This window comes from Elgaria multicarinata, chromosome 8, assembly GCF_023053635.1.
Source record: "Elgaria multicarinata webbii isolate HBS135686 ecotype San Diego chromosome 8, rElgMul1.1.pri, whole genome shotgun sequence".
Lineage (NCBI taxonomy): Eukaryota > Metazoa > Chordata > Lepidosauria > Squamata > Anguidae > Elgaria > Elgaria multicarinata.
The window spans coordinates 40,267,511-40,295,382 of record NC_086178.1 but is presented as its reverse complement, the minus strand read 5'-3'; the positions used below and the strand labels follow the sequence as shown (position 1 = coordinate 40,295,382).

The window sequence follows — 27,872 nt, the reverse complement described above, 5'->3', positions numbered from 1 at the left end:
GAATAACTGGAGCACTTGGGGGTGTCCATATTGTCCTTTATTATTGCCCAATGTACTTTCCCCATATTGTTTCTGCTGATTGGAAGTGGCTGTTTAATGGCACAGACAAAAGATTTGCCTACTAGAATCTACAACATAAAACAGAGCACTAGGAAAAGATTCTTCAATCTTGTCACAGCATTTTGCAAGTACACAGTGTAACAATGTCAGAAAAATATATCTATGATCATTGAAGTAGTACAGCAAAGCCTATGAATGCATAGATTACCAATTAGATTAGATCCAAGGAATCCTACCGTTTCCAAAAGGAAAACATGCACACATACGCCCCTAACATCTGGAAACATCAAACTCTCATCAGGACTCAGCATGGTGCTCCATAGTGAAAGTGCCTTCAGGCAAGGCATGCTTAAGTGAACAATCTATAGAAACAGAAGGAATGTAATATTGTAGGAGAATGATTTCCCTCTGCTGGGAATAATTTGAAACAATTACTGAGACAAAGGCAAGAGATTGCCTTGACACATAACACTACCCTGCTTTAATTGCTTTATTTGTTATACAAAATTATTTAGAATGGCATGTTGTTGGGTGAACATCTTCACAACAGACGTCTTCTTGTGTCCTGGCTAAAAAGTCATTATACCGGAATGAGGCCACATCATCTTTTGGGATTATTACAACTGGCAGCCTTAAGAAGTGTCATTAAAACTGAAAACAGTATATTTTCTCTCTCTTTCATTTGTTTGCTAAATAACATGTCCACATGTTATTTAATTTAAAAGTCCACATTTTGTCAAAGACACACCATATCCACACATTATATTAATCAGCAGACCCTTCAGAAAACATTCTGGTATCATTTACAAAATGAAAAGGGAGAGTAGAAAGGGAGTAGATCTCTGAGTAGAAAGCGAAAATAGAACCCCAGTTAGAAAGGTGACTGCACTGTTCATACACTGTTCTCTTTGGGACTTCATGAACAGATAAAAGTGAGTGTAATGTAATACCTGTTATGTCACTCTGCTATGTATAGAGACTGCTCCTAGTTATTACTGATGGCAATAGGCAGGTGGGCACCCAAGATGAACACAAAAAGAATAATCCCAGGATGCTGTAAACAAATTTATTGCTGAAAAGCCTGACTCATTTCGGCCTCTTGCTTTTTATTAGGCTTTCTTCACGGGGCTGTAATAATACACATATAAAAAGCAAGCATGAAACAAGACAAAATGTTTTTCAATTAAAAAAGCACATTGCAAGCACAGCTTGTGCATATATGTAGACAATAACATAATTTCAGTAGTACACATAAAAGGTTTACAGGGCACAGGGCAAATAAGGCCTGTGCATATATTTAAATAGTGTAAAACAGTTAAAATATTACATATTTGTAACCATGTTTGCAGAAATTATTAACAACAAATTGCCTTGTAATGGTGACTAGATGGGATGTGCAGAAGGCTCTGTTTTTTATTTACTGTTAGACATGTTTTTTCTTTGAGTTTCTTACAGGTATTACCATAACAGGGCAATTGATTCAGGATCTTCTCATATCTGGACAGGAATATCTTGAAACTACAGGGCAGATACAGGAGGGGTAAAAATTTCAGCTCCTCATTTAGCCCCTGTGGAGAAAGTGTATTTAATTTCAAAATCCATTTGAATTCTTTTCTCAGCAGCTGCTTCTCATCCTTGTGGTTAAGTTCTTCCAGTGTCCAAAAATTAATATCTGTTAAAAGCTATTTATTTTCCCCAAGTGGATCACCTGGCCTATTGTTTTTGATATTACACAGGTGTTCTCCTATTCATTTCTTAAGGGATCTGATGGTTTTCCCCACATACAGTTTTGGACACTTACATTGGATGGCATAAATAACGTAAACAGTGATGCAGATAAAAAAAAATGTTTTAAAGGGTAGGTTACACCGTCAGATGGATGTTTGAATGTGGCAGATTATATATATATATATATATATATATATATATATATATATATATATAATATATATATATAATGTCCACATGGGTGATGGCCCCTAGGCAAGCTTGGACCGCTAAAATGTTAGCTAGGCATTCCTTATGCTCACTGAAACTAAGGCTCATTAGCTTTGTTAGGGAAATTCCCCTAACCTGGTAGGAAAGGGACGACTTCACAACTGGTCCAGAAACAGAGACTCTTTATTTACTGTGCACACAGGAGAAAAGCCCCATACCTTGTACAATTCGATGGCAGAGACTCTCTAACCATTAGCTACATTAGCATACATTTATACTTCATCCAAGTAACTCTGATGAAGTCATACTTTTCCCTCCTCTCTCCTCTTACTGATCACAAGTCCCATACATGTTCCATAAACAGAAACCCATTCTTACATAAACAATGCCATATTTTGGCAGCCTATGACCAATACAAGATGTTGCATTCTATTCCTTGATAAGCAGCTCAAGGAGAGATAGGAATTCCAGACTATGCTCTGACCCTTCAGAAATCCCTGGTCAGAGGGATTTCAATGGTAAGTAGATTAAACAATGTGCGTCTCCAAGTCTGTGTTCTAAGAAAGCAAAACAGCCTTGGAATTCTCTTTATCTTATTGAGTAAAGAGGCACAAAGGTGGGGGCTAGTGGGAAAGTGTCACCTCAAATTGAGGGGCTTCAAAGGGGCATTTTCAGATTTCTCTATCAACTTTATGAAAGACCTGCTCCTGGTGGAGATAGGACTGCTAGAACAAGATCGTTGATCTGGATATACACAGTTGCCTGAATCATTGGACTCCTCTTGGGGCATTTCTGTACCTGCCTTTTCCCCCAGGATCATCCTGGGATCATTCCTGTGCATGCAAATGACACACGGGGGATCCCGGGAGCAGGCAGGGATGATCCTTCCATTTTCCTTGGGATAATCCTTAGGTGCAGAAAGGGCCAATGTGTCATTGCTACAGTTTTTTTGTTTTTGTTTTTATAAAGGTGAGTGCCTGCACTTCAAAATTTACCACCATATCACTTGTAAAGCATGATTAACTTAAGGCACAAACCTATGAATGCTTAGACAGAAAAATGTTCCGTGCTGGCTGGGGACTGCTGGGAATTGTAGGACATTTTTTCTGACTAAACAAGAGTAGGATTGTGCCCTTATTCTGCATCCAAACAACTGATTTTATCTTCAACATGGTATAGAAATGGCCCTGCTGAGTGATGGCTACTTGACACGAGGCATTTGTGGGCTGGCTAACTGAACTGAACTCTAAAAACATTATTGCAATGCTAAGAAATTGTACTTCTGTTACAGAGTCCAAACTGGAGTGCAGGATACCTTTTTGACTTTTGAAGTTTACAGAGATGAGATCACAATGCAGCTAATTGACAAGGCATGCAAAATGCTGGGTATGTATTTTTTTTTGGGAAAATGCAAGATCTGAGCTTTGTCAAAAAAAAAAAGTATCGTTTGAAGTTAAGTAGATCTGGTGGTCTAACTGAATTCTATTGCAACATTGTATCCCTGGGAAAAAAACGCTAAAGTGAAAGCAAATTGTCTTTCAGTAGTTTCAGTACCAATACTCGTACATCTTTCAGTTTGGCTCTTGTGCATGTCTTCTTACATAAGAATATATATATATATATATATATATATATATATATATATATATATATATTATCCCACCCTTCCACTCAAGAGCTGAGTGATATGAAGAGATCATATCTATTTACACACACACACACACACACACACATACACACACACACACTCCTTGAACAGTTTAACAGAAGAATTTAAGAAGTGCCTTGCTTGATCAGACCAAAGGTCCACCTAACCCTGCACTCTGTCCACACAGTGGCCAACCAGCTACTGGTGGGAAGACCACAAGTATGACATGCAACTGGGTACATAAGCATACTGCCTGATACTGGAGGTAATATAGCCATCAGGACTAGCAGCCATTGATACCTCTTTGTACCATGAATTCATCTAATTTCCCTTTAAAGCCATCTAAATTAGTGGCCATCATTACATTTTGTGGAAGTGAATTCCATAATTTAACAATACACTTTGTGAAGAAGTACTTCCTTTAATCTGTCCTGAATCCCCCACCAATCAGCTTTGTGTAATGATCCCAGTTTGCTATCAGTCTATTTATCTGTCTGTCTATCTAATATTCCTTGAGTTTACATGCCTGAATAGGAGATTACTACCCGGAAAAACATATGTTTGTGATATTGAGTTCCATCATGGAAGTAATATATTTTCTATTATTTGACAAAAGACAGGAGTTCGGTGGGTGTCCTTAGGCAGGGAATTCCATTTTTAAAAGAACAGACTTCTGGTGAAATTTGAGTTCTAGTAAAACCATGGCTGGTATTTCAAGGAAAGCTTCCTGAAATAACGGCATTTTCAGAAGCAACACAATGTTGCCTTACCTCCAAATGCAGGGAATTCCATAGGAAGTTTAGTTTAACTAAATGGAACATGTATAATGTTTCTATGAACAGTAAGGCAACGCTGCTGAATTAGAGCTGCCACTTCTTTTTTCTGACAGGCTCCTCTTCTTTAACAGCTCTATGGAAGGCAGGTCCAACATGCTGAGAATAGCTGTGTCTTCCATTCAGTTTGTTTTTGATAAAAATTTATCAAAATTCAGAGAATTCTTCATCTTTGGGATGGAAAGAACTTGGAATATAAAAAAACTGAGATGCGGGAGAAAGTGAAACTGAAGATTCAACCTTCCTAGCTGGAGTGGATGCATTTTTACTTTGATCCTTTGATCTTTATGTTCTATGTTGGTGACATGAAGAGGCTGTAATCTTAATTGTTCCCCATCAGTTACCTTCACAAGTGCTAAGTACACTTAGGCTGGAAAAGGCATCACCCCAATCCATTTTTCATGTGTGTTAGAGTTATTGTACTTTGTAGTACATGGTGAGAAACACATTTCTACCACCATGCCTATGTTTGAGGGAAACTGGGGTCATTTCTGGTTCCAGGGTACATGTACCATGCAATACACATGGCTGAAAACACCTATTTTCTTGCATGCATGCACTGCACTTTTAGATTACATGCAAAATGATTCTTAGGCATGCCTTAAAGTGAAATATATGAAGTAGCCATGTTGAGCATAGGCACCAATGCCATCAACTAATTCCTCTTTAACCCTCTTTTGTAGCTATATGATTCCCTTTAGTGACAATCAGGTTGCAAGTTGGTTTCAATCCAAATACTTTGCTTTAATTGCAATGTGTTTTAGATAAGGCTCTTGTTAAAGTCTCGATCCTTTTGCAATCAGTGGTAAAAGTGATGATAGACTGCGATTGTGCAGCCTAAAGCAATTTGGATAAAAAATAATAATCTAGTTTTACTGAGTTAAAGCATCTGAAACCATGACAGATAGATCTCTGCTATGTTAATTTATGCTTATTTCCCCAGATGTTCCTCCAGATATGGTCCTGAAGCAGTTTGGAGAATATTTCTTTGAATTCTGTAAGAGGTCAGGTTATGACCATATGCTGAGAACTCTGGGAGGAAATCTTTATGAATTTATAGAGAACTTGGATGCACTGCATAGCTACCTGAGTTTGTCTTACCAGGCAAGTGGAAATAAAAACCTTCCAAGAAGCTAGCAGAGGAATGTATGATTCCTGAATCGCAACACACAGCAAATGTCCTCAATAGCGTGTCACAAAACTTGTCACTTCCTAATTCATTCACAGTAGTTGTTTTTGATACTAGCTTAAAATACTAGGGCTGCTGGTATTTGATAAACTTTCTCTAAGATTGAAATTTAGAACTTTACATAGAGGCTGGGAATTATGGGAGTTGTAGTCCAAAACATCTGGAGGGTACCAAATTGCCTTAGAGCGCCTCTGCCAGTGAGATGTTACTGGGCTGGATGGAAAAGAATTCTGACCTGATGTAAGGAGCCTGCCGATGTGTCTACTGAAACATAAGTATTGTTCTCATGTCCCTCATTACTATTCAGGAGCTAGTTGCTGATGGCTCTGAGTAACATCAACAGCCACAAAAATTGTGTTGAAGTGAAGGTGTTTGCTTTATTAATTTTTCTGTTTGGGGATTGTTGCAGGGGTGATGCTAAGAAATCTCATAAAGAGTACTATCATGGAAGGTGTCCTGGGGCTTGGAAATATATTTTGTTCTACAATTGCCAGAACATTTGTAGGGCTTCATAATTATGAAATCACAGCCATTAAAACAAAAACAAAAAAATCCAATGATGTGCAATGTTAAGTTGTGGAACAGTTCCATAACTTGATGAACAGTTCTAGAATTCTTTGAGTGCTGGAAAATAACTTTCTTTTCTTTATCAATTAAACAGGGAGCATACTTTTGATCACAAGGCAGACTGTGATTCTAATTTGATACAGCTACCAACACAGCCCCGTTCTTTGGCTTAATAGAACTGCCCATTGGCTTGCCAAACTTCAGGGCACTATTGAACAGTGAATTCTAAAAAATGGGAAGCTCCATATTAATGCTTTGAGTGTTTTTCAGGAAATGAACGCCCCTTCATTTAGGGTAGAAAAGAATGAAGATGGGTCAATGCATTTGCATTATTACTCAGACCGACGAGGCCTGTGTCATATAGTTCCAGGTATGTCTTTTTCTACGAAGTAGGCTTTGAAAGGCACAATATTCCATTATTGGATATATACCCTGGTAGAAAAGCAGGGTATAAATCAAATCAAGTAAAATAAAAAATAAACCAACAATACCTAAATATCTTCAAATGTGTGTTTGAATGATTCCTGCATTGAACATTTCGGCTGTAACTTAATTACACTTAGGGTGCAAGCATATGTATGTTGAGACAGAAAAAAATCTTACAACTCCCAGCATTTTGGGAGTTGTATGACTTTTTTCTGCCCAATCATGCATAGGATTGCACCCTTAGTAGGGCATAATCTCCAATGGGATGTATTTCTGCAAAAATATGCTTAGAATACACACACACACACACACGGAACTGTACTAATTCCACCTTCCTTCTTTTGCTTCAGGAATCATTGGTGCAGCAGCCTTGGATTTTTTCAACATTGAAATTTCCATGGAAATAGTCAATCAAACAGAAGAAGAAGAAAGAACAGGGAAAAAAGAGCACATTGTGTTCCTTGTAACACAAAAACCTGTATTTTCATACAAAAAGAGAAGCAAGTTCTCTTCCTCTCCACAATACCTTTCAAGTTCAGGAACGCAGGTAGAAAAACAGCTGAATAAAGAGGTAGTGTGGTGTTTATTCTGTACAGAAGTATCAATAGGAAAATGCATTTATACTAAATACAGCATCAAGGCAGTTTCAGAGTTATACTTTGTGTAATATGTTTTCTGTTACCCTGGGTAAAAACAGTACTCATATCTTGTCACTTAGGTTGTAATGGCAATGCCACGCGTACAGGAGAAACATGTTCTTTCTTGCATAGCTGCCATTGACTTCCACATATACTCAGGATTTGGACCTTCATTTGTACAAAAGGACTAGATTAGTCAGGAAACATGTACAGCCCGAAACACGTTGCTGTCAATGACAAGGTGATGGTGGTATTCACAAAGGGATCTGTGCCTGTGATTGACCCCTGCATTGAAGTGAATGGCGAAGCTCGGGTGACCATATGAAAAGAAGGACAGGGCTCCTGTATCTTTAACAGTTGTATTGAAAAGGGAATTTCAGCAGGTGTTATTTGTATATATGGAGAACCTGGTAAAATTCCCTCTTCATCACACCAGTTAAAGCTGCAGGTGCCCTGCCCTCTTTTAAATCTGGTCACTCTAGTATAGCTCCTGCAGCTTTAACTGGTGTGATGAAGAGGGAACTTCACCAGGTTCTTCATATATACAAATGACATCTGCTGAAATTCTCTTTTCTATGCAACTGTTAAAGATACAGGAGCCCTGTCCTCCTTTTCATATGGTCACCCTAGGCAAAGTCCTTGTGAGATCTACTTTTAAATTGTTTGATAACCTTGACTTATGGGAAGTCAGATCAAAATTGCAATCCTGTAGATATTTACCTGGGAGTACGTCCCATTGAACTCAATGTGGCTTACTTCTGAGTAGACATGAAAAAGACTGTAAAGGTTGTTGTTGTTTTAAAGTTACCAGTCAGAACCTACACTTTTAAAACTGACATGCTACTGAGATGCTACTTTGCATCTTTATTCAGAACGAAGACCACTAATTTTAGTGGGCCAGGTTATTCCCTGATAATGGTGGACAGTAGCTTTGAAATACTTGAGCTGATTTGATATTTTGCTAATGTTGTTATTGGGCTGCAGTACTTAAATCTCTTTGTTTCACTTCTGTTTACACTAGCACTATAGTTTGAGAGTTAGACGGTAAATCTTATATAATAAAAAACACACGTGCAAAGATTTGTGCATAGACCTGTCTAAACTTGCAGAAGCTCATGTCTGATGATGATGATGGATAATTCGGATGTTTCTCCACCCAACCTGAAAGATTTCAGGCAGGGATTCAGTTGAAGCCTCCAGGATGGAAGCTGGACAATCATGATGGCTAGGCATCAAGACCATTTACAAGTATCATAGTGGGGAGCTGGAGATTTTGCCCTTTATATATGTGCTGGTCTAGTACCCCACTGGGGAGCTCTTAATTTATGTTAATGTGATTTTGTATTTTTTATATTCTTGAATTTTTCACTATTTTTATTTCATTTTAAACTATCGATTTTTATTTCATTTAGTTTAGTTCATCTTTTTGCTTGTATTTTATTTTTCTAACTATGTCATATTGTGTTGGCTTATCATGTTTAGCAATAAAGATTCATTAATGCATATACAATCATGACGGCAACGTGTGGCCACACACAGTGGCCCCTTACATGTCACCAAAAAAGAGGAAACAAATTTGCATAACAATTGCATATGCTAGTATATATGGGAACATTTAGAAATAATTACCAAACTTTAAACAGAAATACTGTACATCTCATCATACTGTGGAAGACTGTGACTAAGGCCTTAGCTAGACCTAAGGATTATCCCAGGCAAATGGAGGGGTCATCCCTGCCTGCTCCTGGGATCTCTGGTGTGTCATTTGGATGCACAGGGATGATCCCGGGACAATTCTGGGATATAGGCCTGGTCTAGCCATGGCCTAAGTTACCTGTGTGACTGTTGACTGGCTACTTCAAGGCCTCTTCCATTCTCCCTCCTGGTTATTTTACTTTAAATCAGGGTTGGACAGGATCTACATTACTGCTTTCTAACAGTTTATAATGGTATTGACAACTATTTGGGACCATGATGCATTCCATATACTGCTTCAAACTGCTTTCAAAGTGTTATATCCTGCTTGGTGTAGATTGGGCCTTGGACACCTCTTCTAATAAGGGACACATTAGAATAGAAGGTGATTCTCTGCAAACTCTCCAAAACAGAGGACAGTCCTCTGTGATGTAGAACATCTGGATACCCTATTTGAGGCTAACCTGTTTCATTTGCCCAGAGTTGTGAGGTTCAGGGAAGGGATAACTCAGGACTAGTATTACTGTGGCCTAACACATTTCCATTCTTCTCTCTGGGCAGGGTCACCCATATAACCCACAGGCTCATTGCTTTCAGGACCCAGAAGTAGTTTGTTTCTCATGCAGTCAGTCACTTCTGCCGTTCAGCAGGGTCTCCTGACTCTCTGTGTAGCATTTTCAGTGGGTTGGTGTGGTTGCTGTGGGAAGGAGGGGGTGGAGAAATCCACTTCCACCAATGCAGCTGGTCCACTTAAATCTGGATCCAACCCATAATGTTTAATAAATGTGGCCCTAGTTTAATCCAACCTCTTGCGTCTAACCTCTTTACTTCCGTCTCTGTTTGCAATTAATGTCATTATCCAGAGCTGGATAAAAAAAATGGATGTGAATAGCAGACACTTTATATTCAGAGCACCTGAAATCCATGCTTATGCTCACGTCTGAATGAGTGCATGGATAGGTGCCTCCAAAGTGTTTGCAAAAATGAGGCACACTTGCTTGTGTTTTACGTGTTTTCCAGTTCCAAGTGTGGGGAAATAAATGGAAAACACTAGTTGCCTTTTATTGTGTCACTATTATTCCTTTGCTAGTGCAAAATCCCTAATATAATTTTCACTTTTAAAAATAACGAATAATTTAGTGGATTGCTTTGGGCTGATTCCACAGGACCTTGAAAGAGCCATGAATAAGATCAGAGATAAAACAAGTCTTCTTTCTACTTGTCCTGTTAAGAAAAGCCACTGGGAAACCATCCGAGGAATTGTGACAATAGGAAAAGGTAAAATTCATAGCTTTACAAATGCATTTGGCATCGGTCATTAATGTTTCAGGGTGGCATTTTAAACCCAGCACTGGTTTCTTTTTACAGCGAAGGCTACCATTTTACATTGTGGGCAAAGCACAAGATGCTGTAAAACTTGCCAGATGATCTACCAATCCTAGTGTGGATAGCACTGTCAAACTTCTTCTTTTAAAATTATCTCAATGAAAAATTCAGCATATAAAAGAACCATGAAAATACATCTTTATTTATATAAATATGTGGATCCGAATTGCCACAACATATGCAATATTCACAGAATAGCTAAAAACTGGAATGTTTTTAGCTATCCAGAATGTTTGATATTGAACATCATTTTAAATGCCATTATTAAAAATCTGCCCATTTCTTTTGGAAGCCTCAGCTAAAATTCTGGTTCAAGATCTAGGCATCTCTTGCCTTGACTACTGGATCCCCGCCCTCTTTTGACAACACCTGTTAAGCCCCAGTCCTTTCACTTTTGCTTCAAATTCTACTTCACTCCCCCCCCCCCGCCCCCTAATCATCTTGTTTGTGTATAAGGCTGTTAATCGGCATTCCTAACTGTAACTAATTTTAAGTACGTTTAACTACATTGGCTCACATTTCTTCATTATCCACCCTCAGTTTCCACAATATCTATTTTAGATTATAAGCCCCTTGTTGCATGGGATATATCTATTTTTTGCTCATGAAATGCTGCAAAGTTCTGTGCAGCCTGATATCACAGAGCTGGCCCTACCACTAAGCAAAGTGAGACAGCAGATGCTGATGGGTGAGGAGCAGTGACAAGGTGTTGGGGGACAGAGCTATGTGACCCCGAAACTAGCCCGCTGCCCTCAGGTGCAGTGGATGTTTTCTGCAGCCAGTGCTGAAGTAAGATCCAACTGCCAATCCAGTTGGCTTCTGTAAATGGAATGGGGCTTGGATAGCATCTTGTCCTTTGCCTCAAGCAGCTCACAATGTCCTGGGCACAGTGAGCTTTTCTACATGAGGCATTTGTTGTGTGCTCATCATTTCTTACTCACAGTTGTTCTTTAGACGATATCATGATCCTCTAGATTTACTTCTTCTTTTTTTAAGAGTGCTTTTAGAGTGTGGAAAATGGGGTATATTTTCTGATGGTGAGAGCACAGTGCCACCTAGAGGTTATGTAGTGCAAAAGCAGAAAAGAAATAGCTCTTTGTGTAGTGCTCAGATCTCAGTTCTGCAATGTAAGCAAAAGCTGATACAACAATTAACAGCCTCATGTAGAAAAACAATGTATAAACCAACCAACCACACATAATAATAAGTCATATTCAATTTGTGCAATGGATGATGGTACATTATACTGTATTTTTAATTTTTTAATCTTCGTAAACCATCTAGAGAGCTTTGGGAGGTATGGAAATGTAGTAAATGGAATGAAATAAATGAATGAAATAGAGAAGTACATTTGAAGGATAAATGGCTGGGGTGCTACTATTCAAAGATATAAAAGGGCTTAAGCTTTTATGTAAGCTCTTATTCTTCTATCTCTGCCATAAGTGGGCAAACCTAAAGAACAGTACTTTCAATTTGCAATTCATATCAGTGGAAATCTTCCATGTATTCCATCCTGAGGTTCTTGGAGAAAAGTGATAGATGGATGAATATTTATTTATTAATTTATAAATTAGTATTAAACTATCTTAGACAATCACGTTACCTACAAACTGCTACTGATTCTATCAGGATATTACAGTAAGATTGAAAGCACCATTTCCCCCCTCCTTCCATGTTTCAGGACGTCTTCTGAGAGGATTTGATCCTGTCTATCCTAAAATGCTCTGGATAGACCCAAAGACGTTCTGCAATGGGCTTCCTTTCCATATTGTTTTTGATGAAGAAGTAAGTCACACTTATGACAATTAGTTTTTCTCTGTATGTGAACCAACCATATGGCCATCTTGAAGAGCAATCCTATATATGTTTACTCAGAAGTAGAGTTGAAGGCAAGTGGATATAGGATTGCAGCCTTATTATTTATTTAATAAATAAATAATAAATAAAATACAAGAACCACTACTCTTATTGTTTACTATGGAATGCTTGAAGCTTGTTTACATGATCAGTTATCCTGGGATCATAACTCGTGTTGGGCTGAATTCAGCTCCTTATTTTTGAGAACTTTCTCTAGCCCTGTGAAAGAGGCACTGTTTTTTCTGCCTCTTTCACAGGAGGGGGGGGGGAAATCCAGAGAATTTTTTTCCTTGGGGAGGGGGATAGTGTAGCAGGTTGCTGAGGGGCCTTCTTCCTATTTTTTTTTTTTTTTTAGTTTTTCCACACAAAAAACAACCACCACCTTGGCATTTGGAGGAGCCCAGCAGTTCTTAGTGAATGCGTATTGGAGACCATGTGACCTCACCCTCTCTAGTAAACACTCAGGAAGAACTCCCGGGCTCCTGAAAATGCTGGGGGTGTTTTAAAGCAAATAAAAAGAAATAAAGAAGACCCGTCAACAACTGGCTACATTTAAAAATGTATGGTGAAACCCTATCCCCTCCCCAAGGAGAAAAAGTCTCCGAAATTCTCACCTCTCCCAGCCTCTTTCACATGAGTTTTTGTCCCGTCCCCCCATGAAATGCTGAAAATTGAATGTTCAAAATTTTTGACCCAGCACTAATCATAAACCCTTGTAACATCATGCTACTTTAGTTAATGTTGTCAGATCATGTACAACATCTTGCCTAAAAGACAATCAAATATCCTCTCTCAGCCTACTTCCAGCACAGTCAACGTAAGGCAGTGGCATGATACAATGAATATCGACCAGTATCGTAGAATAGTAGAGTTGGAAGGGGCCTATAAGGCTATTGAGCCCAATGTGATGATGGGCTCATCTACACCTGCTTCCCTTTGGAGTGTGAGGAGATACGATCATGGAGTTTTCCACTTCTCGGATCATCCCTCAGGGGCCACACACACCAGCAAGTTGTCCTAGAAGTAAAGAGGGACATCCTGGGGTAACATTTAAAAAACAGACACGGAGACATTTGTGCAATTGCACAGGCGCAATCCTGTGTGAAGGAATGATTTTGTTAAAAAACACACATGACAAACTCGGTGCTGGAAGACATCAAGCACCATCCCAAAGATGGCAAAAATGCTCTTCCCCTCACCCCCATTGTCCATGGACTCCCCCCATAGCTCTGTGCCCATTTCCTGAGCCCTGCTACTCATGCGGAAGAGGGAGGAACACAGGAAGAACAGCAACACCACCCTTGGAGCTCGGGATGGTCCCGAGTCAGCAAAACAAAACAAAACGGAAAAAGCAGTCCCAACTATCCCAGGAGAACTGAGTGCTTGTCCCTGGTTCACCCCAGGATCAGCTGTTCGTTATTTGAATGTGCAGGGACGACCTTGTGTCCACCCCGGGGATAAATGCCATTTGTAGACAAGCCTGATGTTGATTGTATTCCAGAGTGGGGTGTATCCAATGGGTTGTTTCCAATTTAGTCTAATTCAGGCCACAGGCCAAACTCAGGCCACCTGGGGTGCCAATCAAGTCTTCTGGGGTTCCCCAGAGGACTGCATCTCCTCCCCTTTTCCCCCACCTACCAATTATTTGGTGTTTCCCCCTTCTAAAAGGTTAAAACTAAGCCTAAGGCTTAGTTACCTGCAGTAAGAGCTTTTAACAAAAATAATGCTGGGATTTTTGGAATTTTGACCCCACCCCTATTTCCTTTCACCCCACCCACCACTGGAATGCAGCTCCCAAGAGCTCCTTTGAAACTGAGTTCAGCACTTGGGCTGAGAGAGATTCAACGCCCCTAGGGAGTGTGAGAGGACTGTGGAAGACAACAAGAGACACGGGGCAGGAGGGCTGTTTTAAGCCAGACATTAAGCATTTGGAGCATTTAAGGAAGGTTACAAAGAACCTCTCCTCCAGGGATATTTATAAAATGATGTTCTACCGGCGGTTGAACAAAAATAGTACAGGGATGCCCAAAAGTCCTTTTAAAATATATATATATATTAAGCTCAGAGTGAAGCAAGCCGGAGTCAGCATTCAAAAGATTGTGCCTGGCCTTCAAACCATGGGAATCCGCCTCAATCAGTACTTCAGTATTGTACGCCCTGAAGTGAAATTCACCATCTCCAGTGTTCAGAAATTCATCAACAGCCAATTTGTTTTCCGGACCAAGAGGGAGATGATGCCAGAATCCTGGAAGCAGCGTCCGATGCTAGAGCTCAGAGGTACTCGCTTGCTTTCCCAATCAATTTTGGGGCCGGGAGTTATTCATGTGACTAATCAAAGGTTCCTCTGGGTAGTGGAGGGTGGTGGCTCTTATGTCAGCTCTGGGTTTCAGACGGAACCAGTCAGAACTCTAACAGAGCTATGGGTCTACTCTACTCTAAGTAGGACTAACAAAGCACCTTGGACAGCTCCTTTAGAGTTCTGACTGATTCTGATTGAAACCTGGAGTGGATCCACTGCCTCACTGACATCAGAACCACTAGCCTCTGCTACATACCATAGTTAGGTATGAGCACGAGGCAAAGGAATATTTCGCACCAAGCAGGTAACCCTGTATCTGTGTATGTCTACACCTAAGGGTTTAGTGGGAGGGAGTGGGGAGGTTCGTGGACTTACCTGCTTCTGCGATCCTCCCCCAGCATCTATATGGTTGCACGACATCCTGGAATGGATGCGAAATTGCTGCCACCCCACCGCCATGGTCATGGAGCCACCCCACACAGCTCCATTCCCGTTTGAGGACCCAGGAAGCCAGTGCCACACCAGCCATGGTCCTTAGGGTTTTCCCGGGACTGCGGCAAAACCATAAAATCACTGGGATAAATGAATTGTGTAGATATGCCCACTGACTCTCAGCCTAACCTACTTCACAGAGTTGTTGTGACGGTAAAATGGAGAAGTGGACCATGTAAGCTCCCTTGGGTTCCTTTCAAGAGGAAAAAAAAAAAAGGTGGGAGAGAAATGTGATGGTGGTGGTGGTGGTAATGATGATGATGATGATGATATGCTGGAAATCCATAATTAGCAAATTTCCAACAGATGAATGTCTAGCTTCTGCTTGAAGATACCCAGTAATGTATTAAAAAAATCAATCTTGCAACAAAGGCCTTGCTAAAAATCTGGGCTCAGCCCTACCAAATTTCTTCCTTTCTCCTTTCTTTAAAATTGAAAATGGTATCCTCATCATAATAGTTGAGACAAATAGTTATCTGTTCTGAGGGGAGTAGAAGGGAGTGGGAGGGATGAACATTTTGGGCAGTATCCAACGGTGACATTCTGCAAACCCAAATGGAGCATGTGGAGCTCTGCTGGATCTTTCCATTGTGCCAGCGGTTGCCTTTTATGCTGGCACAACTGGTTGTATGAGCAGTTGTACTACCGGTTGCACAATGTGTTGCACAATGTATTGCACAACACATTGCACAACGAGTACAAAGCAGTTGCACAAGAATTATGCAAAACTGCTTGCTCATCCACGCCTGCAGTTTAGTTTGGTTCTTCTCTTGCATATAGCTCAGAACCTAGTTTCCGCTGCTGCTAATGGAATGAAACAGTTGGATACTGCCCTTACCATTGTGCATGCAAACTGGAAAACAACACTAGCAGTTTGAATAGCTGAAAGATTTGGCATGCAGGGAGGCTACCCATGACGATGCATTTGTCTGAACCAGGGCAGATGATCTGGATGGAGTCTGTTCAGTGTATGCTCTACCTTTGCTCCCCTCTGCTGCGCACGCTGCACGAGCTGGAAGAGAGGCACATGCACATCGCGGACATCGCTCCCCATGACGTCACCAGGGATTTGATCCTTCTCAACCAACAGCGGCTGGCTGAGATGGAGCTCTCCAATCAGCTGGAGAGGAAGAAAGAGGAGCTGCGCATACTGTCAAAGCACCTGGAGGAAGAGAAGAAGAAAACGGAAGCCCTTCTGTACGCCATGCTCCCCAAGCATGTGGCCAACCAGCTCAAAGAAGGGAAACGAGTTGAGGCAGGTGAATGAACTGGATGTGGACAAGACGTTTGGGGAAAAGAGCGTGGACCGAGCTATGCAATGGCCCGGCTTTTGAGAACGAGGGTTAGAGTTGTAGGAAAGATGAGCTCGCAATCAAGGAACAAAGCAGGTGTCGGGACTACTCAGGGGACTGATGGGCCTCAGAGCAAAGTTGGGCTAGGCACCCTTTCTCCTCACACTACTGCTGTCAGTGGGGAACAGCATGATCATTCTATGTAAGCCATTGATTGCTATTAATTTTTTTCCTTAAAAGTATATATCCCCCAACTGGCAGATGCCCGCAGGGCAGTTTACAATCATCAAAAAGCAAAACAACAACAAAAAGTAACAACCCAAAGTAACAAATGCCACAATAAAAGTATCAAAATATTACGCCATTGAAAAAGATTAGAAAGCCAGCTGTAAAGTTAATAATCAGAGCAACAGATTAGAGAGCCTGTGTGGTGTAGTGGTTAGAGTGTTGGACTGAGAGAGGGGAGACCCGAGTTCTAGTCCCCATTTGGCCATGAAGCTCAATGAGTGAGATTTGGCCACTCGCTGATTCTCGGCCCAGCCTACCTCACAGGGTTGTTGTTGTGAGGATAAAAAGGAGAGGAAGAGGATTATGTATGCCACCTTGGGTTTCTTGGATGAAAAAAGCAGGATATAAATGCTATAACTAAATAATAAATGCCTGCTGGAAGAGGAAGGTCTTAACCTGGCATCTAAATGTATACAGAGAAGATGCCAGATGGATCTCTCTGAGAGGGGCATTCCACAGTCATGGGCCCACTACAGAGAAGGCTCTTTTGTGCACCTTCCAGTCAATATTAGGACTTTAAAGTGCCATTATTCCAATGCAAGTGCACTTCCATTGCTTAGAAGTAGTGGACTTCTGGATATTAGATGCTGGGGGGAGTAAAGGACATGGGAGCTGCTGCCTTCATGCTTTGCTTTGTAAGCTTCCGACTCTCCACCTTGGTGTGGGGATCTTCTGATTTTATATGTAGAGTTAAGCTTATTCTTAACGCATAATGATGAAACTAATGGAACTTAAATGTGCTTTGGCTAGACCACGGGTGGGCAAGTTGGAGCCATCAGGATGTTTTGGCCTACAACTTCCATCAGCCCTAGCAGATCAACATGGCCAATGGCAGAGGATGATGGGAGTTGTAAGCCAAAACATCTGGATGGTCACAAGTGGCCTGCCCCTGGGATAGATCATGGCCTTATATATAACATTGATTATTAGCCAGCTGTTTTGGTCTTTTGCTGTGCCATTGTATTGGTTTTATCCTTTATATGTCTCCTTGGACTGCAAGGTAACTAAGCGGCTGTATCAATAGATGGTAGGATACTAAATGACTGACTGACTGCCTTGAGTGGTTCCGTTTATTCACTAACCTATGAAAGGCTTCTAAAACTTGTCCTCTTTCCCCCCCATCTTTCAGGCGAGTTCAAAGAGTGCACCATATTATTCAGCGACGTCGTAACTTTTACCAACATTTGTGCCCAGTGTGAACCTATTCAGATAGTCCTCATGTTAAATGCAATGTACTTGCGATTCGACAGGCTAACCACTGTGCATGATGTCTACAAGGTATTCGCACAGTGATAAGTATTCTGGTTAATTTCACGAAACTGACATTAGTGACAGGAAGGGCAATGGATGTCTAGACTAATTCATTCTTAGCCCTGCCCTGGAATGAAATGGAAAATCATTTAAGGCCCCAGCTTTCATTGGGTATCATCCAGATTCCCACTAGCTCCTATAAAAGTAAAGCAGGAAGAGGTGATAAACACGTCCCGTTTTAGAGCTCTTGGGCAATGCAGCATACCTGGGAGCAGAGATTTCCATTTCTTTTACCTAGTTCTGACAAGGGAGGGTGGCATTGAATTAATAATGCAATGCACAAAATCATGAACAGAAAACATAGTTAAATGCTGGACTAGATGAACCCTTGGCCTAATTCAACAGGGCTCTTCTTAGGCTCTTACCATTTCACATCTCTCATCATCATCTTACATTGTGCTCCGTCTGTCCAATACTAGAAAGAGAGGGAATGGTTGGATTGCATGCCTTGATGGGTGGGTGGGGAATGGGAGCTCTGAAACAAGGGGTCCTCTACACTCAGTAAATGAGATCTTATAATGACTAGGCAAGCCCTTGACAATATCGTATTGTAACATTAAGCTCAAGCAGAGACCATCGAAATGGCAGGATGTATCTGCTTCTTTTTCAAGGTGGAAACTATCGGGGATGCCTACATGGTGGTAGGAGGTGTTCCTGTACCTGTATCAACGCATGCTGAACGAGTTGCCAACTTTGCCCTGGGAATGATAGTAGCAGCCAAAGATATCAAGAATCCAGTTTCTGGAAATCCTATTCAAGTGAGTAACTAATAAATACTCCCACATGTTGTCTGTTTACTATTTATGAAGACTTGATTTGTGGTGGGTTGGATCCATCTTCAGTCATACTAAGAATACTGAATACATAACTCAGGATCAGGATACCTAGCAGACCGCCTTGCCCTGTACATCCCCTAACAACTTCTAAGATCTTTAGGGAAGGCCTTGCTGGCTGGTCCATAACCAACAGAATGTTGCCATGTAATATCTTGAAAGCAGGCTTCTCAGTAGCAGAACTCAAGCCCTGCAACATGCTTCCCTGGGTGACACAAGCTTTCCCTAGCTTGTAACTGATCACAATACTTTCCCATTTGATTGTTGTTGTTTTGTTTCTTGAATGTTCTGTTTATTATTGTATTGTATTAAATATGTATTTTAACAGTAGGGTTCTTTTTTGGGGGAGTATTTTTGTATGGAAATTGCTTAGAGATATCACCATGAGGGTCTCTACATTAAAGGGAAATCGCGTTGCTTACCTGGGGCTTTGTGCTCCTGCTTCTCTGGCACAACTGTTATGGACTGCATTACTCGGGCAGAGAGGGTCATCCATGTAGTTTGAATTTACTTCCCCTCTAAGTGTGCTCCATTCACTTTTATTGGGACAGCACCATCTAGTGGCTGAAGATTCCACTTTTTCCTGGGCATTATCACATTAAAGCTGGTTCTTTTAATAACATGATTTCCAGGGGACAGCACAGGAGATGTCCTGCTCATTGACTATGTTGTGTAATGGACCTACAAACTTCCATGAGTGGCCAATTACAAGCGTGCAATAAATTGCTTGCTTACAGGAGCCTTATATCAAGTAGTATATAAATATTATAAATAAATAAATAAATAAATACATGAATACATAAAATCAGAGGGACATAGAATGGTCACGACTAACTTAAGTGCTATGACTAAGTATGGCTAAGTCTAGATCCAATCCAATAAATTGTAGGCTTTTCTGCTGGCATTTAAAAAAGCCAACAACCCAAAGGACTCATTGGTTGGCTTGGGAAGCCCACTGGAATGGTTAAAGACCAATGTCCAGGGCTGTCAATTCTTTATAGTTGCAAGAGCTTCAATGTGTGTGCACACAGAGCTCCTGGGCTTGCAAGGATGCCCTAACCACTTCAATGGAAGGGGAAGCTTTACGGATGCGAACTGTTGCACACATGCCACTTGCCCTGTTCAAGGAAAGGGAACCCTCATCACAGGAGTGTCAGAGGGCACAAAGAGTTTTGGATCCTGGGGGATGCATGATAAAGCTATCTGTTTTTGGTTTTGGGTTTAATGTGTGAGACATGCTGCAGTAGGAGAATGTGTATAACATCAATGCCTCTGCAGAATTAGTTCTGAGTAGCCTCAGCACATTAATCCACTGTACACCAGAGGAGTGGGGTTTAACAGGATTTGATCAAAGCTGTCTGCTTTAAAGGATGTTCATGGGATTACTGTAAATAATCTCCTGATTCAGACTCTTCATCTGAAGCTGGAGACAAACAACCATTTTTCTGAGAGCTGAAAATGATTTGAGAGAAGCATCACTTCCCTTGGTGCACAAATTCACTGCTTTTGTCTCATAGTTCACCCACAGGGTTTGCAAATTTTTGAAACAGTTACACGCCCCCCATCCACCCCTGAAAAATCTATTTTTCAAACTGCTTTCAGATGTCTTTTATTTATTTATTTATTTATTTAGCACCATCAGTATACATGGTGCTGTACAGAGTAAAACAATAAAATAGCAAAACCCTGACGCATAGGCTTACATTCTAATAGAATCATAATAAAACAATAAGAAGGGGAAGAGAATGCACCAAACAGGCATAGGGTAGAGTAAAACTAACAGTATAAAGGTAAGATAAAATATCTATCATCTGTCTTCAACTTCAGATGATAACAATACATAATTTGTCTGTGTTATTTGTTCAGGCATTTATTGATCAGTTGCCTGAATGTAATATTGTTTCTTCAAAACCTGGAAAATGGAAAGAAGTCTGATATGCAAACCCCTCAAGGAGTATTTTGGTACCCTCTGGAAATTCCCTTTCTTTGACATCTGGCTACCCATGCATCAATGTCAATGTCTGAGACCCTGTCCTTTGTCTAATCATTGAAAGGTGCTAGATTGATGGATAGCAGGGGCAGGGATTTTTTGGTGGTGGCTCCGCATTTATAGAAATCAATTTGGTTTCATCTTTATTCATTTTTTTTCTAAAAAAACCTTTCCAACCTCTTAAATCATTTTTATTTCAAACTATGTTTTACTAATTAGTATGCTTTAGATTAATTTCTTGTTCATTTTAAGGGGTGTATGAATTTAAAAAAAGATTTATGTTATTATGGTTTATCTTAGAATTGTAAACTGTCTTGTGAGGGCTGTTATGCCCTGAAATCTTTAACTAACTAACCAAATCTATCTATCTATTTATCTCTCTATCTAATCTCCCTTTCAATTCAAAGGAGGTTAAATAGGAGAATGTCCTGGTAGAGTTTGCTCTGTGTCAGCTGTAGTAACTCCCTCCCAAAATATTTTCCAGATAGTTACACTGGTTGCAAGTCATATTCACATCTCTGAATTCACTAGTCACAAGTACAGCTTCACTCTCTACACCCCATCACAACAAGCTTGCTTACTCATGGTAGTTTGCGGGTCCTTTACACTATGTCATCCTCCTCCAGAGCCTCTCTTGTGCTTTGCAACCATTAACACATTTTTTTTCCTAACAGGGAAAGTTTATTTTTTCTCTCAATGGCATTATAGAGCCCTCATGTAATTGCATAATTCTGCTATACCACAGTGCCACCTGGTGGTTGTGTAATGGAATATACAGAAAGGCAGAGAAAGCCTCCCCCCTCCAAAAAAAATATGTGTATTATTATTATTATTATTATTTATTTATTTATTTATTTATTTATTTATTTATTTATTTATTTATATAGCACCATCAATGTACATGGTGCTGTACAGAGTAAAACAGTAAATAGCAAGGCCCTGCCGCATAGGCTTACAATCTAATAAAATCATAGTAAAACAATAAGGAGGGGAAGAGAATGCCAACAGGCACTGGGTAGGGTAAGCAGGCACAGGGTAGGGTAAAACTAACAGTATAAAGTCCGCACAACATCAAGTTTTAAAAGCTTTAGGAAAAAGAAAAGTTTTTAGTTGAGCTTTAAAAGCTGCGATTGAACTTGTAGTTCTCAAATGTTCTGGAAGAGCGTTTCAGGCGTAAGGGGCAGCAGAAGAAAATGGACGGAGCCGAGCAAGGGAAGTAGAGGCCCTTGGGCAGGCGAGAAACATGGCATCAGAGGAGCGAAGAGCACGAGCGGGGCAATAGTGTGAGATGAGAGAGGAGAGATAGGAAGGAGCTAGACCGTGAAAAGCTTTGAAGGTTAACAGGAGAAGTTTATATTGGATTCTGAAGTGAATTGGAAGCCAATGAAGAGATTTCAGAAGCGGAGTAACATGGTCAGAGCGGTGAGCCAAGAAGATGATCTTTGCGGCAGAGTGGTGAACAGAAACCAACGGACTGATGTGAGAAGAAGGAAGGCCAGAGAGAAGAAGGTTGCAGTAGTCCAACCGTGAAATAACCTGCGCATGAACAAGCGTCTGTGTAAAGGAGCCAATTTAAATCACACAAAGAATCCGAAAACAGAAGCTTCTGTAAAGGCCCGGCTTAAATGCCTCATGTAGAAAAGCCCTTTATGAGAAGTTACTGTTGCCCTGAATTTAATAAGCCTCACAGTATTGTATATATTGACAGACTTCACCAGAGGAACTCTGGATTCTGGTTTGTCACTGGTTTAGTTTGTGTGGTAGAAATGTTGGCTTGAAAATGAAACCTGTTGTGGAAGAGATTTTTTAAATTTTTATTTTCCATTCTTGTTTAGATTAGAGTTGGCATCCACACAGGGCCTGTCCTCGCTGGGGTTGTTGGAGAAAAAATGCCACGGTATTGCTTATTTGGAGACACAGTGAATATAGCATCCCGGATGGAGAGCCATGGCGTACCAAGCAAAATTCACCTGAGCTCCAGTGTTCATCAGTGAGTAACTTCAGGACAATCTGTTCTTAAAACAATGCATGAAAATGACTTCTCAGGCTCATGCAGGTTCCATGCTGGCTGGGGCTTTTGGGGGTTGTAGTCCAAAACATCTAGAGGGTTGTGGAAGTCTGGTGTATGCAATTGGAAGTGGCAGGCTATAACTGCAAAGGTTTTTCTCTGTCCTTGCATGGCCATAACTCCTTTCTGGTGGCTGCAGCTTACAGCACATGTATTCAATCACCACTGTGTCGCCATTGCAGATTCTTCATTTAAGTGGTCATCAAGGTTAAAATCCAAGCAGCGATTGGGTTCATGCAACACACTAGCCCATACTCAGTGGATGAGTGTGGGTTGTTGTTGAACCGTTGGTTGATGTTGAAATGTAGGTTATCACATTGTCTGAATGCAGTGCATTTTTCACAGGGTGGCTTATTAACTATGTTGTGCACATTATTTTTCTCAATCAAGCCACCTTCAGAAGCCATAGTTTATTGTTGGGTTGTTTATTTATTTATTTATTTATTACATTTTTATACCGTCCAATAGCCGAAGCTCTCTGGGCAGTTCACAAAAATTAAAACCATTAAGAACATAATAAAACAGGGTGGTTAACAATCACACTGCATGGTTAACAAGCCACTCTGAGGAATATGTGTTACGTTTAAAGAACACATTAACCCAGGGTTCAACAACAACCCACACTCAACCATGAGTGTGAGTTATCATGTCGTGTGAACCCAGCCAGTGTCTCCTGTACAAAGATGTGTATATGTGGGGAGATTGTATAATAAGCAAACATTTCATAGAGAATGCTGATACAATGCAATCCTATATTGTGTCTACTCAGAAGTACATCCCGTTGAATTCAATGGGACTTACTCCTCTCAGGTAAGTGTGTATAGGATTGCAGCCTTATTGTTTTATTCAGAACCAGTTTCATAGCCCACTCCTGGGACATGCTGTTCTCTTTATGTTTCAGATGCTTAAAGGACAAGAATTTTGAGCTGATGGAAAGAGGAGAAATTGACGTGAAAGGCAAAGGGAAAATGCACACATACTTCCTGGTCCGAAATACAATTGCATCTGAGCATGAGATCATGGGAAGGCCAGCTAGGGATCCTGACCTTAGCCAGGAATCTGCTCAATTGTCTCAGGACTGTGGGGCTGAAGCATTCCAAAACTCATGTTTACAAGGTAAAGGAAGGAAAACCATAAGTGATTACTTTTGATTTAATCATTTCTTCTATGTCCAATGGATAGGCTTATGTACCCCAAATGGCTCCACCCATACATAACACACAGGCTAATTCCAAACCTTCCAGAAATACAAAAAAAATTAGAAGAAGAAACCCTTAGGGTGGGAGGCCCCCCAAAACAGCCCAAGGGGGATTGAACAAACTCAGTGGTCAGGCAATGCTCACTTAGTGTCAGGGTGGGTGGGTGGATAGCAAAACTGGTGTGGGGCCCCAGAAAGTGGGAGTGGAATGGCAGAAGGCAAGGCGGACTGGAATATTGAACAGGAGTGCTCCACACTCTTGTAAAGATTTAATTACACCTTTTCCACCCTATTCCTTTTGAAGATGCACAGCCAAGTTCAGACAAGGAGTCGATTCCTATCATAGCAATGAAGTATGCAGATAGTCCCATTGAAGCACACACCAATGTAAAAGGAAGAAATGAAACAAGAATGAAGGATGTAGCAGGTACCAAAGGTGGTGGGATGGGGGATCTGTGGGATGGGGAGGAGGATCTCATGCATTTTAATCTTGCCTTGAAAGGGAGACACAGGGGTGTCACCCCTTTTCCCCAGCCACCAATCATTTGGTGGGTTCCTGGCTTTTGTGCAGTTTTTTTTTTAAATGCAGCTTCTATAGCCCTATTCACACATTACTGGCATACATAGGGTACCCACAGTGAAAGGGGCACTGGAGCCACATGCTTAGCCCCACCCTCAAAGCCACGTGGCCACTGAAAGGGGAGGTACGCTGATGATGACTCCAGTGCATCACCTATATCTAATGAGGGCTTATTCTCCATGGAATAGGAGAGGATTCCTGGGATGTAGCACATATTAGCTGGGGCTGAAAGCAGAGCCACTGAAATATGGTACAGTTTGGCATTAAAATCCACCCCAGTTTTTATAGAGCTTATTAAGACATCCCCGCTACATAGCTTGGGAGTGGTCCTTGATCCTACAGTGTCCCTGGAGCTTCAGGTGATGGTGGTGGCAACGAGTGCGTTTGGACAATTTCACTTGGTGCACCAGCCGGGAGCCCCTCCTGAGTCAGTGTAACTTGGCAACAGTTATCCATACCTTGGTTACATCATATTTAGACTACTGCAATGCACTTTACCTGCCCAGATGTTAAGATCTGCAGGAGAGGCCCTTTTGAGGGCCTCGTAGAAGTCTGCATGTTGGGCATGTGTCGGACAGCTTTCTCCTGTGTCACTCCCAAGCTGTGGAATGCACTTCCTCAAGAACTACAATTGGAGTGCACTCTCTTGGCTTTCAGAAAGAATGTAAAAATACATCCTTTTAATTTAGCCTTTTAAATTATGCAGTTGTTTTAATTTTCTGATGTTTTCCTATTTAATGTTCTTATTTTTATTGTTTGAAAGTTTGATTGTTTTGAATTGCCGTGTGCTGGTTTGATTGCTTTTTAGCGAATAAGACTGTGCATCTTACATAATTCAAAGTGGGAATTAGTTGGTGATCCCTTTTTGACAGCCTTCCCTTTGACTGATTCTCACAAAACATACTTCATTGGAAAGTGCTTGACTCACAGAATCCACAAATAACAATGTTTTTCACTGTAATTCAAAGTTAGGAGTATATTTAAATCCATGAAGTCTTTTTTAAAAAAGAATTAGGCTATCTTCTATAACAGTGCACTACAAAGTTTTAGTTTTATACTTAAAAATGTCAAGTACAATTAAACAAACATAATTAATTTCAAATTGAAGCAAAATGAACACAAAAAGTCTCTGTGCACCTTTATAAACACAGGTGCAAGCCAATGTATAATGTTATGACAGTAACATACGACCTGTAAACAAACCATGAAGGGATTAAGAGACACCTACAGTTAAAAGTAACCCAGTTGAAGTTTCGTTATTGCTCAGAAAGGAAGTCTCTAGCTGTTAAATTTAACAAAAATAACATTTAAAAGTCTCTGTAAACCTTTAGTTAAGTTAAACCCTATGTTAGATGTGACATTTCTCCATGAAGTTTGTTCGCAGGGAACCAACTGGTAAATGTTAAAAATAATGTATGTATGTGTTTACGTTTATGTACTGATTCACATCTAAACAGATTCCATAGCATGAACAATAAAAGATAAAAAGAATAAAAACACCACACTAAGAGTTTTAAAAACAGAATACCAATAAAAATAGTATTAATGAATAGTATTAAACACAGGATCGATGATCTTAAGAGTTCTCACAAAAGGAACATGTTGTTACAGGCAAACTGCATGATATAGAAACCCATGTAAGTCTCCATGGTGACCAGCAGCCAATCAAAGATCCTTATCATCTTACGCAACGAAGAAGCAAGCCAGCAACAGAGGCACCGCGGATCAGGAACGTCAGATCCAATTTCTGCAATTTACTTTAAAAAAAAGCTCCTGAATCTCAAAGTTGAAGAGTACAAGTGTGTTCTGTGATGTTATATTTCGCCGTTGCTCTCTTGGAGTCTTGACTTTGCGTACAGTGGTACAGCATGTGCTTTAATATTGACATATCCTGAAATCACTGGTAGCAATAATGAAACAAACGCTGAGATTTTACCACCGTGGTATTGACTTGTCTCTTACGTGTATGAACATGACACATCTAGTTGTGTGAGGCACAATGGGTGCTGGTGTCAGCATATTTTAAAATGTTTATTATCTTATCCCAAAGTGTGTTTACCTTTCAGAAAAGCATAGTTGGATCAGTACAGCTGTGCATTTGAGCTTGCCTAAGGCTTCTTCACCAGTTCTGTGTCAATGGTTTCCAGGCCATTGTTCCCCTTTTCCTTGTTTTTTTGGTGACTTTTTATTTCTGATATTCATCCAAGTCAGCTGATACCTCCTCTTTTGAGTGGATGGTGCTGTTTTTGCTACATCAACACTCACCTCAGAAATAGAGGGAGTGATATTGCTTCTGAACCTGGAGGTTCCATTTATTTATCTGCTCCACCCATTCTTCATGAATTTGTCTAATTGTTGAATATTCCCTGCCCAATCAAACACACACAAACACATTTGTCACTCCCAAGAGGTATAACATACAGGGCTTGTGTCTTCTAGATTGTGGGAAGCAAAGCAACTCAGGGGAGTTGATTTAGAGCTAGAAGGAAACAGCTAACAACCTCCTTCTCCTCCGTCACTAGGCCTAAAATCTGCCGCTGCTTTACATGGTAAGGGAAAAGGTGGAGGAAGGAATCACAGAACTATGAGTAACATGTAGTTTGCCTTAAAAGTGAACAGAATGTATTGATTGCATCACCCCATCTCAGCACACAATGCCATCCAAAAATCACAGGAGGTCAGCAGACATAATTGCAATCTCTCTCTAGCTGGCTGGGAGAGAAAAAGGTTCTTTCCAACTAGATTCAGTATATACAGGTATGGTTTCCTTATCTGTACGAGTGCCAGTGTGAATGCACCTTCATGCTGTACAGCATAATTCCTATTTGGACAATAAATGTTTTATATGAGGTATTGCACTAGCATTTTTTCTTTTTTTGTGTCATGAAAAGAAGCAGTTGCCATTTACAGAGCGATGCTTTTAGCAAGAATAGCGTTTCTTTGCCAAAGCATGCAGTTGATGGTATGTCTGCGTCAAGTGAAACATGTCAAGTACCTTCAAACATGCTATTGGGTAGCCAGAGCTCCTCTCATTGTCCAGTATCTCATTCGATGGTCAAGGCAGGATGCCTTCTGAGAATCTCCACGTCCTTCGCATTCCATCACACTCTAGAGCAGGGATGGGGAACATGTGACCCTCCAGATGTTCTTGGGCTGCAACTTCCATCAGCCCTAGCCAGCATAGCCAACAGTGTCCAACAACATCTGGAGTTCTGGGTCCATGTACTCCCCATCCCTGTTCTCTATAGTCACAAGAAATAGGGCCTAGGCTGAGGCGATGCAGA

The 27,872-nt window shown here is 40.7% G+C and overlaps 1 protein-coding gene across 1 annotated transcript in view; it reads left to right on the top strand.

Moving 5' to 3' along the window:
* Positions 1–26,691, top strand: part of LOC134402152 (guanylate cyclase soluble subunit beta-2-like) — a 33,721-nt gene extending 7,030 nt beyond the window's left edge. Inside the window, exons 3-16 of the mRNA XM_063131495.1 lie at positions 3,290–3,384; positions 5,423–5,583; positions 6,506–6,605; positions 7,012–7,232; positions 10,161–10,272; positions 12,062–12,165; positions 14,298–14,514; positions 15,967–16,287; positions 17,738–17,886; positions 18,531–18,677; positions 22,578–22,732; positions 23,712–23,926; positions 24,313–24,435; positions 26,200–26,691. Coding sequence (XP_062987565.1) covers positions 3,290–3,384; positions 5,423–5,583; positions 6,506–6,605; positions 7,012–7,232; positions 10,161–10,272; positions 12,062–12,165; positions 14,298–14,514; positions 15,967–16,287; positions 17,738–17,886; positions 18,531–18,677; positions 22,578–22,732; positions 23,712–23,926; positions 24,313–24,435; positions 26,200–26,351 — 2,272 coding nt within the window. The 3' untranslated portion in view covers positions 26,352–26,691. The remainder of the gene's footprint in view (positions 1–3,289; positions 3,385–5,422; positions 5,584–6,505; positions 6,606–7,011; positions 7,233–10,160; positions 10,273–12,061; positions 12,166–14,297; positions 14,515–15,966; positions 16,288–17,737; positions 17,887–18,530; positions 18,678–22,577; positions 22,733–23,711; positions 23,927–24,312; positions 24,436–26,199) is intronic.
* The last annotated feature ends 1,181 nt before the right edge of the window (positions 26,692–27,872 follow it).